Below are 16,189 nucleotides of genomic sequence, written 5' to 3'. Positions count from 1 at the left end.
TGCAAATCAAAACTACAATGAGATATCATCTTACATCCATCAGAATGGCTAGAATTAACAAGGAAGAAACAAGTGTTGAAGAGGATGTGGAGGAAAGGGAACCCTCATAGACTGCTGGTGGGAATGCAAACTGGTGCAGCCACTATGAAAACAGTATGGAGATTCCTCAAAAAATTAAAAACAGAGATATCACATGACCCAGCTATCCCACCACTGGGTATTTGTCCAAAGAACATGAAATCAACAATTCCAAGAGATTTATGGACCCCTATGTTCATCACAGCATTATTCACAATAGCCAAGATGTAGAAGCAACCTAAGTGCCCATCAACTGATGATTGCATAAAGAAAATGTGGTATAAATATACAATGGAATACTACTCAGCCATAAAAAAGACAAAATTGTGCCATTTGTGACAACATGGATGAACCCTGAGGGTATTATGCCAAGTGAAATAAGCCAGAAAGAGAAAGACAAACACTGTATGATTTCACTCATATGTGGCAGATAAACAAACATGTGGATAAGGGGAACAGATTAATGGTTACCAGAGGGGAGGGGGGTGGGGGAGGGCAAAGGGGTAAAGGGGCATAATATGTATGGTGATGGATAAAAACTAGACTATTGGTGGTGAACATATTATTTCAAAAATTTGTTAAAAAGGCACTATTTGGGAGAATGTGATTGCAACCCCCCCACACCCATGAACCACTCTCACCCCAGTTTTGTAGCTCCTGTCTGACTCTCCACATGGTTTCTCCCAGTTTTTCCTACTAGAGTTGGAGCATATTTCCTACAACCTTCCTGGACATATATCCCTGCAATCTGCCTCTACTTTGGGCCACACCTTCACCTTAGTGATCTAGCTGCCATCCACCACTGCCCTCAGCACAGCTCCCCACCCCCACACACACCACTGTCTACTCAGATAGATCAAAACCCTAACAGTGAAATGATTCTTAACTTTGGGGTTGGGAAATTTGATGAAACCTATGGATTTTTCTCTCCGCCCCCAAAGAAGATGCAGGGTATGAACCTACACACAAAATGTTTCATACCATTTCAGGAGATTAATGGGATGAAGCCCTCCCATAGAGTCCTACAGTCATGGCATCCTGCATAGAGAGAGATACCAATCTAGAGCTTATTTAAATCTACCGTGGTTCTAGAACTTTCTGTGGAGGAATTTTAAATTTGTTTTCCTGCTGAGTTTCCACAGCTGCTGTCTAAAGTTTTCTAATTTTCCAGTAATCCCTGTAGTTGGAGGTATGTGCTTATCACAATTCTCAGTAGAGTCTGCTGAATGAATATAAATTCAAATATTGACCAAAATATTGTTAAATTAAGAAAAAGGATGAGATGCTGATTTTAATATGAGCTTTAAAGAAGAGAATGAGAAGGTTTGTAGAGTTAAGGTAAATAAACAAGAGTTGTTTTTGGTGGAGAAGATTGGCCCTGAGCTAAAATCTGTGCCAATCTTCTGCCACAGCATGGCTTGATGACTGGCGTGTTGGTCCACGCCAGGGATCCAAACCCACGAACCCCAGGCTGCTGAAGTGGACTGTGTGAACTTTACCACTACACCATGAGGCCAGCCCAGAAAAAATGAGAGTTTTCCAGGGATGATGCTGGGAGAAAAAAAATCTGGAAAATATATTACTTAGGAGCCCTTGATCCTTTTGGAGAAGCTAAAGGTTATGTTAGATCCACACCATTTTTACATAATGTTAAATTTCCCAGCTTTTTTCTCTAGTTTTGAACTTTCTGGTTGGGTTTCAGATACATACCCAGGAAGACAACACATCTGTTTCAAACAGAGGTTTGGTATGAACATTTTCGTCTTCTCCAATGAATCGAATGAGTTTTTCCTTCTCTGTAGATGTTGAAAGTTTCTAGGGCACAGAAATACCAAGGACCTGTTAGTGAGCTGGTGTGTGACACAGTGGCATGGCAAGTTGCCTGGTGCCATGTCTGAAGCTTGAATTTTCCTTTGCTTTAATCATTTAACAAGCATTTTTGAAGACTTACAGCAAACACTGTGTGAGAAATTAATGGGGATGGGGAAATGGGGATAAGGGGAGATAACTCAAAAAACCAAAGATTTCTTCCAGATCTCAGGAACTCACAGTACATTAGGAGAGATAGCAATAAAATAATTATGGTATGCATGATTACTCTTAGCACAGAGCTGTGTTCCAAGAGCTGTGTGCACCCAGAAAAGGGCCCTGCATTCTGCCTAGACACCCACGGAAATTTTTTCAGAGAAAAATTATATTTGAAGGTTGAATAGAATTTTGTAAAATACAGAGCAAAGGGCCTGATAAAGCCACAGAAGGAGGAAAGGAGGGGATACATTACATACTTGAAAGATATGGTAGAATTTAGTGACCAAATAATACTGCTTTCCATTTATTTTGTACCTTCTTTATACCAAGCACTGTACCAGAAATAAAACAGAAAATGCTGGTCAAAAGAGGCTTGAGTGTTGTACGATATTTTTCTTCTGTTGTCCGGCACGTACATGAGTAGAGGACCTAGGTCAGAGCCTGGGGTCATGCCAATATTTAAACTATTCACAGGGAAGAAACATCAGGGAAGTAAATTAAGACAGTATAGAAAATGTTAGGTGATCATGAGTTCTGAAAGCTGAAGACAATAGTTAATCCAGGAATTAGCAAGGGCTCTTATGCCAGACTTATCTGGGTTTGAATGTGCATTCTGCCACTTATAGCTGTATGATTTTGGGTAAGTCAGTCAACCTTTCTGAGCATCAGTTTTCTTATCCGTACAATGGGGGCAATAATATTTACCTTGAAGTTGTTTTCTGTAGATAAGAGATAACTAATGGGGCACTAATCATTGGTAGTTTTCATTGTATTTTCATTATTATTATTGTAAATGCCCCAGGAAGGGTTGTTATTACTACTAATGCCCTAATTACCCTAATTACTACTAATACTAATAGCAGGGATGGAGACAGCGTAGGAGAAGGGAAGTGTGGAGATGGGCCTGGGAGGAGGGAAAGAGGCAGCTCAGAATGGGAGCCCAAGAAGTGGAAACAGAGTTTAAACTACTATTTGAAAAATCAAACTACTATTGAAAAATTAGTAGTTAAACTACTAATTGAAAAATGGCAATGAAGGGATAAAGAAACAGCATCAGGACGAGAGGTAGGTCATATGGTTAATAGGAGTGCAGGTGTAAACGAGGCTAATGGGAGACAGCTGGATTTGGAGAGGAGCAATAAAGAGATCTGTGTCTGTAAGTCTAGCTAAGTCTACGTGAGGAAAAGAAGGAAGTTGAAGAGTTTACTCCAGATGATCTAGTTCCATTTTCAACAGTACCTCTCTCTCTCTATACCTTAAAAATATAAAGAGAAAGAAAAAATAATACTAAGTAATCTTACTTCTTCCGCTTTCTTTTCTTCCTTTTCCTCCCCAAGTTTCTTATCCTCCTTACTTTCTTCTTCATTCTCTTTAGAAGGCTTGTCTCTTTCAGGCTCAAGGAATTCTTTTAAAATGTCCTGTGAGATAAAACAATTACAATTATAACTTAGGGTATACTAATATTTTAGTACTGTATTAGCAATTATGCATTCAAAAACATTTAATGAGCACTAATCCTGCACTTGGGCATTGTGCTAGTGATAAGGATACAAAGATTAACAAGAAAGGTCCCTGCCCTTAAAAAGCTTACAATTTAGTGAACAAGAAAATGCTATGGACACATATAGTCACATAGGAGGAGCACCTAATCTAGATCTGGTAGTGGACGGGGGTGAAAGAGCTGGTTGGTCAGGAAGATTTCCTGAAGCAGCTAATGCCTAAGTTTTTTCTTCAAAGGATGAGCAAGAGAAAAAAGACGGTACAAGGCAGTTCTAGGTAGAGGATGCTGTTTGCATATGATTGGCTCTAAGAATAAAAGTAGTTCAGTGGGTCAGAAACTTGGGGAAAGATGGACAGGGGCACAAGCACAGAGGAAGAGCTAGACCGTCATGCCACGGAGATTGGATTTCATCCTGAAAGCGCTGAAGTAGCAATAAATTGATTGATCTGTTTTGCATTTGAAAACAATCACTGTAGCAACAGGAGAGTAGATTTAAAGAGGAGGAAGGAAGGGAGGAAAGAAGAGAAAGAGAGAGAGGAAGAGGAGGGAGAAGAAATTGACAAGAGGACTGAATGAACAACACAGAGTTGCAGGAATGAAGAGGATGAGGATTCAAGAGATATTTAGAAGGTAACTCAGTGATTGATTGACTGGATGGACATGGGATGGTCACAGAAACAGAGCATCTTGCATGATACCTGGTATATGGTTTAGGACACTACGTAGATGATAATGCCATTCACAGAGATAATGAACAAAGATGGTTAAGCAAGCTTGGGAAAATAGACAAGTTCAGATTAGGCTGTGTGAATCTAAGGTACCACTAAGATATCCAAGTGCAAATATCCAGGAAGTAGCTGAATATATGGACCCGGAGTTTAGATGGAGGGATTTGGGCTAAAGATAGGGATTTAACAGTTACCTGCCTTTAGTTAGAGCCGAGAAAGTAAATTACATCACTAAAGGAGAACTTGTGAAGAGACTAGAGGACGAGGCCTTAGGACAGGAACCTAGTCACCTAAAGGGCTAGAGAAGAAAGAGGAGCCACAAAGGAGGCCCAAAGTTGCCTCAGAAGTATGAGAGGGCCACCAGGAAAGCCAAAAGAGAAGAAAGAAGGAGTCAGTAGTGTTGGATACTTCAAAGGAGCCTACACGAATCTTGACTAACGACTGTCCTTCAGATGTTTATTGCAGTAATGTTTATAAAACAAAAGCTAGAAATTAGCTCAGTGCCCACAATAGGAAAATGCGTAAATAAATTATGATGTAAACCATACAATAAGATAGTTTATAGCAATTTTAAATTATATTGTAGAAATATGTACATGGTATAGAAAAATATTCACAATATGTTAGGATATTTTTCCAAAATGAAAATACTCTTTTTCTCTGATAATACATATACTATTGCCGCAAAATATTTGAAGAATACAAATAAATTAAGAATCTCAACTCTCAGTAACAACTTCTATCAGTTTGCTGAATATTCTTCTAGACTGCTTTATTTATACACATATAAATATTTGAATACAAATGAAATAATATTATATATGTTACGTTATGATAATACAATATTATAATATATTACGTTCTATAATCTGCTTCTCTCAATAACATATCAGGAATGATTTTTATTTCGCTACGTAAACATCTACTTTATCTGCACAGAATCCCATTATATGAATGTATCAGAATTTATTAAACTAATCCCTTATTGACCAACATTTATATTTTCTAGTATTTTGCTATTATAAATAATGTTGTAATTAACATCCTTATACAGATATATCATATATTGGAATTATCAGATAGACTACAAAGTTACATTTAACCTGTTTAAGGAAATAAGAGATTGAAAATATGAGTAAAGAGAGAAAGACTGCAAAAATGATCAAATCTGAAAAACAACCAAACAGAACTTCAACAATTAAATTTAAAAACTCAACAGAAATGGTTAATAGCAGATTAAACTCAGTTGAAGAGCAAATTAGTGAACTAGAAAGTAAGCCAGGGGGCAGGCCCCATGGCCGAGTGGTTCAGTTCATGTGCTCCGCTTCAGCAGCCCAGGGTTTTGCAGGTTTGGATCCTGGGTGTGGACATGGCACCACTCATCAGGCCATGCTGAGGCAGTGTCCCATATAGCACAACTAGAAGGACCTACAACTAGAATCTACAACTGTGTACTAGGGGACTTTGGGGAGAAGAAGAAGAAAAATAAAAAAGAAGATTGGCAGGGCTGGCCCCGTGGCCGAGTGGTTAAGATCGCGTGCTCTGCTGCAGGCAGCCCAGTGTTTCATTGGTTCAAATCCTGGGCGCGGACATGGCACTGCTCATCAAACCATGCTGAGGCAGCGTCCCACATGCCACAACTAGAAGGACCCACAATGAAGAATATACAACTATGTACCAGGGGGTTTTGGGGAGAAAAAGGAAAAAAATAAAATCTTTAAAAAAAAAAAAAGAAGATTGGCAACAGATGTTAGCTCAGGTGCCAATCTTTAAAAAAAGAAAGAAAGGCAGAAGAAATTATCCAGGATGCAATGCAGAGGCAAAGAGACAGAAAATATGAAAGAGGATCAAGAGATGTGGGGGACAGATGCCAGTACATATCCCTTCAGAGTTCCAGAAGGAAAGAACACAGTAAATATGGTAGAGACAATATTTGAGGAGATAACAACTGAAAAATTTCCAGATCTATTGAAAGAAACCAAGCCAAAGTTTCAGGAAACCAAGAGAATCCCAAGTGAAAATTTAAAAAGAAAAGAAAAGAAAATCCACCCCCCATGCATCAGAGTGAAATTGCAAAATGCCAAAGACAAAAAGAACATCTTAAAAGTAGCCAAAGAACAGGGATGGATCAACTTGAAAGGAACTGACGACTGAATTCTCAATTGTGAGTTTGGTAACCATAAAATCCAGAAAACAGTGGAAATAGTATCATCACTGTGCTGAGAGAAAAGAACATCATCCTAGTATAGTGCACCCAGCAAAAAATTTTAAGAATAAGGGTGAAATAAAGACATTTTCAGACACACAAAAAGTGAGTTATCTTCCAGTAGATCCTGACTAAAGAAAACTCTAAAGGTTAAGGCAGAAGGAAAGTGACGCCGGGTGGATGGCCTGAGATGTCTAAAGGAACAATAAAGAAATTAAACAATCACCTGCAATGCCAGAATATTTCTTAAAGGTACATTAAAGTCAGAAACAATAAAAGGATGCTTGCTATCTTCACTACTATCTAACATTGAATTGGAAGAATTATTCAATGCAATTAGACAAGGAAAAGCAACTAGAGGCATCATAATTGAACAGAAAGAGATAAAACTATCTGTATTTGTAGACGATTTGATTAAATATCTGGAGAACCCAAAAGAATCAACTGAAAAACTACTAAAAACAACAGGACAATTTAGTAAAGTCACAGCACATAAAATTAAAATACAGGCATCAACAAAATATATACAAACATTTACCAGTTAGAAGATATAATGGAAAAGAAGATCCCATTTAAAATAGCAGAAAATAAAATACTCAGGCACAAAACTTACAAGAAATGTGCAAAATAAGCAAACTATAAAAAATTTTCAAAAGGCCTAAAATTAGACATCCTATATCCCCTATTCTTGGCTAGGACAACTCAACATCATAAACATGTCTGTCCTCTCTCAGTTAATATATAAATTTAATATTATCCCAGTTTTAAACAATCATATTTTTTCTAGAGTTAGCTTATAAAGTTATGTAGAATAAAAATAAGCAAGAATAGCGATGCAGCACCTGAAACAGATCAGTGAGGACGGCTGGCCCTACCAAATATGAGACTGTATCATAAAGCCTCAATAATTAAAATATGTGGTAATGACCCATGAACAGGCAATAGATGAGTAGATCAATAGAAGATCCAGAAATAGGCTTGGGTGAATATGACTATTTTCAAATGTTGGAAATACTATAATGTGGAAGACAAATCAGCCTCATTCATATCAACCCAAAAAGATGTAGCAGTGGGTCCTAACCAGTGGGTAGAAAAAGCTACAAGTAGACATTTCATTTAGTTCAATAGAATGAATCATGTTCTAATAGTCAGTGCTCACCAAAAATGAATGGGCTATCTCTGAAAGTAGTTCTTTGTCACTTAAGATATTCAAACATAGGCACAATGATCAAGTGTGGGTGTTACACTAAGATCTATGTGTCAATGGTTGACTGAATTCAATCACCTTTAAAATCCTTTCTGTTCTTAAGATTCTATGATTCTGTATAGTTCTTGAATTTTTTCCTAGATCTGATGTGTAGCCAACATTATGTTTTTGGAACTTTATTAAGTTTCTAAAACTATACGGTAACTTAAGATTTATAATGTTTATGAAATCATTTAGTGGTTAAGTTCAAAATAATTCTGGTCAAGATCTGGACAGCAAAGGAAAATGCTTTTGTTAAAGGTGTATAATTTAGAAAGGTAGTGTTTCTTCAGTGTTTAAATGTAAAATTAAAGTCCTACAAATATGTAGACAGAAACTTCCCTCTCAGACTCAAGAGCACTGACATACATGCCGTAGGGGAGCAGAATTTGCCACCACAAAATGTGTCTCTCTGGCTTGATTATTTTTAAGAAAAAAAGACTCAGGAAGAAACTTTGACTTTCCCCTAATTGCCTAAAAGAATTTAATATGGAAAGCTTCTTCCAGGAAGGAGCTATCACCATCGATAACTATAGTGCAACATCAACCAGGTGTGGTAGACAGGGAGGAACCTAGCAAGGCCCATTTGATCAAAGTCCTCTCCATGTCCCATTGTCTCTGCCTGGCATGGCAAACATTTGTTTATCAACCATTTGCTTTCCCATCTCCATGTGAATTGCCTTCCTCCCCTTTCAAGTCCCAAACCACTACCCCCAACATCCTCTTTTGTCTTTAGCTCGAGATGGTATTTAAGGTGGTGGCTTTGGCTATTTTGGTGAGTTATTCAGTTTTCCTGGGTTTCTCCCATGCATACATGTTATTAAACTTTCTTTGATTTCCTCCTGTTATTGTCAATTTAATTCTTAGACCAGCCAGAAGAACCTAGAAGGGTAGAGGAAAATTTCTTCCTCCCCTACAGCGCCATCAGATCATACCAGTATAGTTTATGGCTCTGATAGTAATGGGAGCTTCTTCAGAATTTACTGGAGGTGAATTCCCTCAAAGAGATGGAAGTAAAAATAAACATTTGTGACTCCCATTAAGTATACGATATTCATTGATTTGAGATCCTCGGTAAACAGGTGGTAGTTAAAACCACAGGATTAATAGTAATGTGTAGGGGGTAGAATAAGAAGTGAAAGCAAGGCAAGGCAAAATGGCAACGTTTAAGAGGTATGTAGAGGTGGAAGACTAAAAGTAGAATGAAAAGAAATAATAAGTAGGAAAAAAAACACAGAATTTTTGTCTTGTGAGAAGAGATTACTAAAAGAGTGAATGATTGGCAGCTGGGCCCGTGGCCGAGTGGTTAAGTTCATGTGCTCCGCTTCGGTGGCCCAGGGTTTCGCTGGTTCAGATCCTGGGCATGGACATGGCATGGCTCATCAATGCTGAGGCGGCGTCCCACATGCCACAACCAGAAGGACCCACAACTGAAATATGCAACTATGTACTGGGGAGACTTGGGGAGAAAAGGCAGGAAAAAAAAAAAAAGAAAAAGAAGATTGGCAACAGTTGTTAGCTCAGGTGCCAATCTTTAAAAAAAAAAAGAGTGAACGGTTAACAGGGTCACATGCTACAGAGAAGTCAGGTTAAATATGGGATTGGAGTTCCTTGGATCTGGCAATAAGGAATCATTGGTGACCTTACAGTAGCTTCAGAGTTTTACGAAAAGTGATTGTTACAGGAAAGAGAAAGAAGTAGGAGAGAAGGAGACAAGAACAAGGCACCTGTCTTTTAGAGTGAGAGAAAGGACCATGTTTATATGTTGGTAAAATGGAACCATTAGAGAGGAGGGTGTTAAAGATACAAAAGAGAGAGGACAATGGACATGGGATTAAGTTCTCAAAGGAAGAAATAACCTTGGACAGGAAGACTGAGACTGAGGAGGAAGGGTGTGTGCAGAAGCAGGTCATCTGAGCGTACGCTGAGGAAGCGGCAGGCAGCTCCCCTCTGAAAGCCACCCCGTCCTTTATGAAGCAGACGACAAAATCATCTGCTACGAAAGTGAGGAGAGAAGTTTGGGCGATAATCCTCTCTTAAAAGCGGGAAGAACTGCCAATGCTCTCGGTCAGAGCCAAAATTCTCTTCTGATAGAGTAAATAAATGAGGATTCAAAACACTGATTGGAAAAGGCTGCTGAAGCCTTATCCACTGAAATGCAGGAAGAAGCTGAATAACGAACAGAGCTAACACACGGACAATACCTCTTCTTCAAATAGGTGCGCTTTTTCTTCATGTGTCAATAAATTTATTTCTCTGCCTTTGATCCCAGACAGGAGGTGAGAGCACGTGGTGATCCACTCATAACATTCTTTCTGAGAAGAGAGAAAAGATCATTACTAAGCAGGAAAAATCCGATTACACCAGCTAATTTATTCACCCATTCCTGTTGAGGAGCTTCTAAGTACAGTGCCTCTAAAGATAGCGCCATTCAATTAGCTTTGGATCACTTCGGTTCCAAGATTTGTGCAGATGTGATTTTTTATGACTGTAGACCTAAATATCACGTCTTATCAATGGGGTTTGGAACCTGGGTTGGAATGGGACTAAGGAGCGGTGAAGTGCCATAAAACCAGATGCAGAAAGATTGCTGAATTTACTATGGGCAAATGGTCTGTCCCAACAAACGTTATGTAACTGGCCAGGTCAACTGTGATTGCATAACAATAACGATAGCAAACACTTACATGGCATTTAATTATATGCCAGACTCTTGTGATAAGCATGTATTGTGCATATATGAATTCATTTGATCCTCAATGTAAGACATATACTATTATTTTTTTATTGATGTATAATTGAAATAACATTGTACTAGTTTCAGGTACACAACGTAATGATTCAAAATGTGTACATCTTGCAAAATGATCACTGCAATAAGTCCAGTTAACAAGCATCACCATACATAGTCACAATTTTTTTTTCTTATGATGAGACCTGAGATACGTTCTATTATTATCCTTATATTTTAAGATGAGGAAATTGAGGAAGAGAGCAGTTAAATAGCTTGCTCAAGGTCACAGACACAGTTAAGCATGGTGCTTGGATTCTAATCTAGGTGGCCTGGGCTCTAAACCACTACAAAAATATTACTGCCCCTGCCCCCATAGAGTGAATGAATAAAGATTTGAGGCACCATTCCAGAAAAGACGCTCACACCTTATCTATTGAGATACAAGCCGGGTCTACAGCAGGTCTCGTCTACCTAGAGTGAATAGCAAACCTACGTTTACTTTACCAAGATCTCCTGACAGCTAAGATCTGGCTTCAACGTTTAAAAGATCCATTATTCCTTATTAGTGAGTAAAAGCAGAGGGAATTGGGAAACATTATCTTCTCTGGGGAAGAATCTGGTCACTTTAACCATCAAAAAACTGTACCGTGTGGTGAAATAATGACCTGCTTCAGGTCCCTGAAATCAACCATAAAGAGCAGTAAGATGTCTTATATTTTTCTCATTATTAAACTTGTCTTTAATTGTGGAATTACTATGAAATATCAGAGCCAAAAAATTTTAGAAATCAAATCCAAACTGTTATGTTAAAGATAAGGAAGCTAAAGCCAGTAGAGGTAAGTTTACCACAGCTTTGTAATTTCACTGATAAGTTTAAATTCTGGATTCAAAGGGTTGGGATGATGTCTTACTGCATATTGAAAAGAGGATCAAACAAGGGATATGAAAGTATTGGGTTCTAGTCCTAAGTTCACCTAGTTAGCTGTGACTTCTTGAGTAAACTTTTTTTTTTGAGGAAGATTAGACCTGAGCTAACTGCCGCGAATCCTCCTCTTTTTGCTGAGGAAGATTGGCCCTGAGCTAACATCTGTGCCCATCTTCCTCTACTTTATGTGCAGGATGCCTACCACAGCATGGCTTGCCAAGTGGTGCCATGTCTGCACCTGGGATGCGAATCACGAACCCTGGGCTGCCGAAGTGGAACGTGCGCATTTAACCGCTGCGCCACCAGGCCAGCCCCTTGAGTAAACTCTTAAATAGTCTTCATCTAATAAAAACAAATGAGGTTGTTGGTTTACACTAATGACCCCTATGCAACATGGAACTAGTAAACACCATCTCGGGTTGGGGGGAGCCCTAATTTGTAGCATTTGCTGATTTCCATGATATATGTATTCCCACTATGGCTATTTCAATGGTATTTATCAATTCAGTCCATTATCGCTGAATGTGGAATTGGGAAGGCGTGTCACAGTCAGCTCCTGTGAGCCATTGTGAGTCTCCATCACAACACTGCCCCCAAGGATCCTTCCAGCTACAAAATTTGATGCACATATTATTTAACTTTCTTTATTGTACTGAGAACAAAGCATTAGTTAATTTTGAAAATAGTATGATATTTTTGAAATTTTATTTCTTCAGAGTTAATTCATTATTCATGAGAAATAAACTATTCTCCAGCTGAATTTGCATACTGTGAAATAGATCTTAGTCATTTTCTTATAAACTTCTGAGACACCGAAAATACTATCATAAGACTCCTGACAGGGGAAAAACATCACTAGGAGTTTTTTGATGAAAGTTTTACAGTAATTATAGAGTTAAGCAAGTTTTCCTTCAAAATCTTCAACATCACATTTGACTAGCTCTAGACCCAGATAGCTTGGTTGCTAACCAGTACATGTGGCTCTCCTTCCATCTACACTGTTACTTAATTCTAATAAAGTCTGAATCAGGGTTGTGTTAATAAATATTTCTGGTGTGAAGTAAAGGGCTGAAATTCTTGTCTGTGGTGAAGGAGGATTTAAAAAGCAAGAGATGGTCCTAACTGTTAAGCCTATTGTAGTGGGTCAAAAGCTGGAGAAAGAGAAGGCTACAGCAGATAGTCTTTATAAAAGTGGTGAGACTATGGTGGTAATGGAATTATTAAGAATCCATCATCCCCAGGTCCCCACAAAAAGTTGGGAAATCTGGGACTTCCCTGAGTTTACCTACTGCAACACCACAAGAGGCAGGTCCCCAGCACCACTCTTCAAAGTCATACTCCTTTTGGAGGGCCAAATCCTGGAACTGGCAATAGTACTTGGATGACAGGAAGTTATTGCAGCCCATGGTGGATGGCAGGGTCTTGATAAATTACACAGGGCAGAGATGGGAAAGAATGGCGTGGGGGGGGAGTCAACTGCAGCCAGAAGTCAGTTTGAAGGGCCCCAGCTAGAAATCCTCTCATTTCCACCAGGGTCAGTATTCCTTTGTTCTTGAGAGGAGATAGTTCCCTCCCATATATTCTCAGCACTATCAGGTGTTGGTCAATGTGTATCTTTTACCAGTCTTGGCCTGCTGAAGGTTATCTCAGAGATCCTTCCAGGTCATCCGCCATTTGCTCAGTTTATGATTAAACTCCAGGGCATCAGTGACTCTAATTCTAGATGCCTGGGAACATTATAGATGGTCAACTGAAGGCACGTGAAAAAAGACATCTATCTAGCTTATTGAGGGCTAAGTTTCTGGGTTTTCAGTAGCTAGTCTAGACTGCAGTGGTCCCAATATACTCTCACTGGATGCCAGGCCTCTTTGATACAGTGCTTCCAAGCCTCAAATGAAGCCTTAATGATAAGCAATTAGTATTCCCAAGTTGAGCAGTTGATATGCACTGACACCAGTTTCTTTCAGAAATAGTCACAGGGGCAAGGATCGCTAGAGCTGAATCCTCTTGAAGAATGGCTTCCAGCTTAACTGTAGCTCAGCTGTGTGAAGTCAAACTGCGTCAGGATAAGCCAGGATCAGGTGGGAGGTAAACAGGGTCATTAGCCACCAGACTACCTCAATGGTCTTGGGGAACTAGATAATTCCCAAGTCTTCTTGAAGAAGTAATTTATCCAGGTAGTTATGGTGGAAGAGTAAGAACCATCAGTAAGAGTGATCAAACTTCAAAAGATACTTACTTAAGAGGCTTCCCACTCCAGAATCCTGTACAGCATCATGCAACTCTCATTCACTGGAAAGGAGCCCAAGAAATATTATACTGTGGGAAACTGTCACTAATGTCATCCAAGTATCAGTCTAGTAGGTTGGCAAGATGTTCTTCTTCAAGTGCTAGAATGTGGCTGGAGTGTGGGACAAGCCACACAGCATCTCAGTATAACCACATTTGACAAGGCTTCTCCGGAGGACCATCTTCCACTCTTCACTTTGTGGGATATGGATGAGGCCATAGGAGTCCCAGAGTCTGATGTCATAAAGGTTCATGTACCACAGAGTTGTCTAGGAGATCAGGGGAAGACGGTAGCAGTCAAGGACAGGGATGAATTTGGAATTAAGACAACCCTAATGAAGGGGGAACGAACCATTTGTTTTCTTTATAAAGAGTCCTGAGGCACTCCCAGGGCAGTGGGCAGGGGGTCCTGCTGAGCCATAAACTAGTCTGATGTACCCTTGAAAGGCCTCAGCCTCAGACTTAGAGAGGGGCCTTACACATTGGGTAGAAAAAAGGCCCAAGGATGGGATGAGTTATAGGCTTACTTCTGGCACGAGAGCAGATTCTCAGCCTCCTCTGACAACACTTCCCGGTTTATTGATCTGAAATTGCTAGCAAAGGGTTAGTAAATGGGAAAGAGCTTAACAGAAGACCTAAGTAGCCTGGTGGAAAGTGTCGGTTCTCAAAGAGAGAGTCAGATCATGGGCCTCCAGTGAGGGCCTGGGTGGGACAGGCAACGAATGGTCCATTGTACAAAGCTCTCACAAAAATCTCCTAATAAGGATGGTTTTATATAGTTCCCTAAGGTCCCCTCATGAAGAGCCTCTCACAATAATGTCCCTCCATATTGCTGTAGCCTTAAATTTAACGAGGAGGTATACCTCAAAGCATCCTAAAATCCTTATTCTAAAATTGCCTTTACCTGGAAACACGGTCTTACCACATGGAGCTCTACCCCCATTTAAGTAGTGAATGAAGACTAAGGTGTATTGTGCCACAGGCCAGTTGGTCCCCACCACCAGCCTGCCACATTCAGGATCTCTACCACATCTGGGAGTGGGTAGCAGCAGGGTCTGCTTGCAGCAGGCCTGAGAAGATGGGAGCACATTTCTAGATGCACAGTGAGGGCTGCAAGCTCCCAGAGACTGTTCGGTTCAGAGGCACATGAAGAACACTTTGAGGCCTTCCCAGAATCAAAACTAAAACTGAGATATTCCAGCTGTTAGATGAGGAGAAGTGAAATATACCTATAATAACACATTTTCAAACAGTAAAATATTCTTACTCCCCTGACACGTACCCTAATTATTCACAGTGTTTTATTATTTTAAATTTCTACTGAATGAAATTTGCTATTTTTACATTTGGATTCAGCATCTGTATTTATGAGGTTTATTTCTCCTATATTTATTGGGATTTTTTTTTTAGAACTTTGTCAGTTATTTGAAATTAACTGGGAAAACTTGCAGTCATTATCTATGCTCTTAAATTTTTTATATGGCATGGGGACTACCTGCTCCTTGAAAGTCTGAAAATACTCAAGTCCAGAGAAAAAGTTTTAGGTTTTTTTTCACAAATGCATCTGTTTCTTCCCTGAAAATTGGCCAATTTTATCCTTCTGAAGTTAACGTTACTTACTTTATTTTCCTAGAAAAGTCTCCATCTCCTAGAGATTTTAACATTTATTAGTAAGATTTTGCACATAGAATTTTTTATAACCCACTTTTTAAAACTGTGAGATCTACCATACATATAGAAGAGCATAAAAAAATATATATATGTAGAGTCTAATGAGAGCAGTCATTTAAACATCACACAGGCCAAAGAAGAGAAAATTGCCTGCAGCCTTTACGCCAGTCCCTATATACCATAATATATTTACCCACTCTACTGTTTATAGATAGGTCTTAAATTATGATCTCAGGTATACCTTATGAAGTTAGAAAAGGAAGAGAAAATTAAACCCAAAGTAAGTAGGAAAAAAGAAATAATGAAGACCAGAGTGGAAATTTAGGAAACAGAAAACAGAAAAATAGAGAAAATCAGTGAAACCAAAGCTGGTTTTTGAGATCAAGAAAATTGATAAATCTTTTTGTATACTGATGAGGACAAAAAAGGAGAAGAGACAAACTTTCAAAAACAGGAATGAGAGAGCAGACCTCCTATAATTATTAAAAGAATAATAGGGGAATATGAGCAAATCTATGTCAATAAATTAGACAACTTAGATGAAATCACAAATTCCTTACAAGACCAAAGCTACTGAGCTCACTAAAGAAGAAAGAGACAAAACCCCTATATCCAGTAAAGAAACTTCCTTAAATCCATTAAAGAAATTGAATAGCCCTATATCTGAGTAGCTCTATATTCGTAATTTAAAACTTTCCCACAAATCCCAGATGGCTTCACTGGTGAACTCTACCAAACATTTAAGGAAGAAATAATACACAATTCTATACAAATCGTTCCAGA

General features: G+C 39.0%; 1 protein-coding gene across 10 annotated transcripts in view; it reads right to left on the bottom strand.

Moving 5' to 3' along the window:
- Positions 1-16,189, bottom strand: part of AXDND1 (axonemal dynein light chain domain containing 1) — an 81,046-nt gene that overhangs the window by 9,337 nt on the left and 55,520 nt on the right. For all 10 annotated transcript variants that reach the window (XM_008543497.2, XM_070591696.1, XM_070591695.1 and 7 more), the window contains 3 exons: positions 9,992-10,102; positions 3,408-3,524; positions 1,789-1,893 (listed from right to left, as the gene is read on the bottom strand). In XM_008543497.2, the coding sequence (XP_008541719.2) occupies positions 1,789-1,893; positions 3,408-3,524; positions 9,992-10,102 (333 nt within the window). The remainder of the gene's footprint in view (positions 1-1,788; positions 1,894-3,407; positions 3,525-9,991; positions 10,103-16,189) is intronic.

This window comes from Equus przewalskii, chromosome 23, assembly GCF_037783145.1.
Source record: "Equus przewalskii isolate Varuska chromosome 23, EquPr2, whole genome shotgun sequence".
NCBI lineage: Eukaryota > Metazoa > Chordata > Mammalia > Perissodactyla > Equidae > Equus > Equus przewalskii.
The sequence above is the reverse complement of the archived record's forward strand: the minus strand, read 5'-3'. Positions and strand labels throughout refer to the sequence as shown.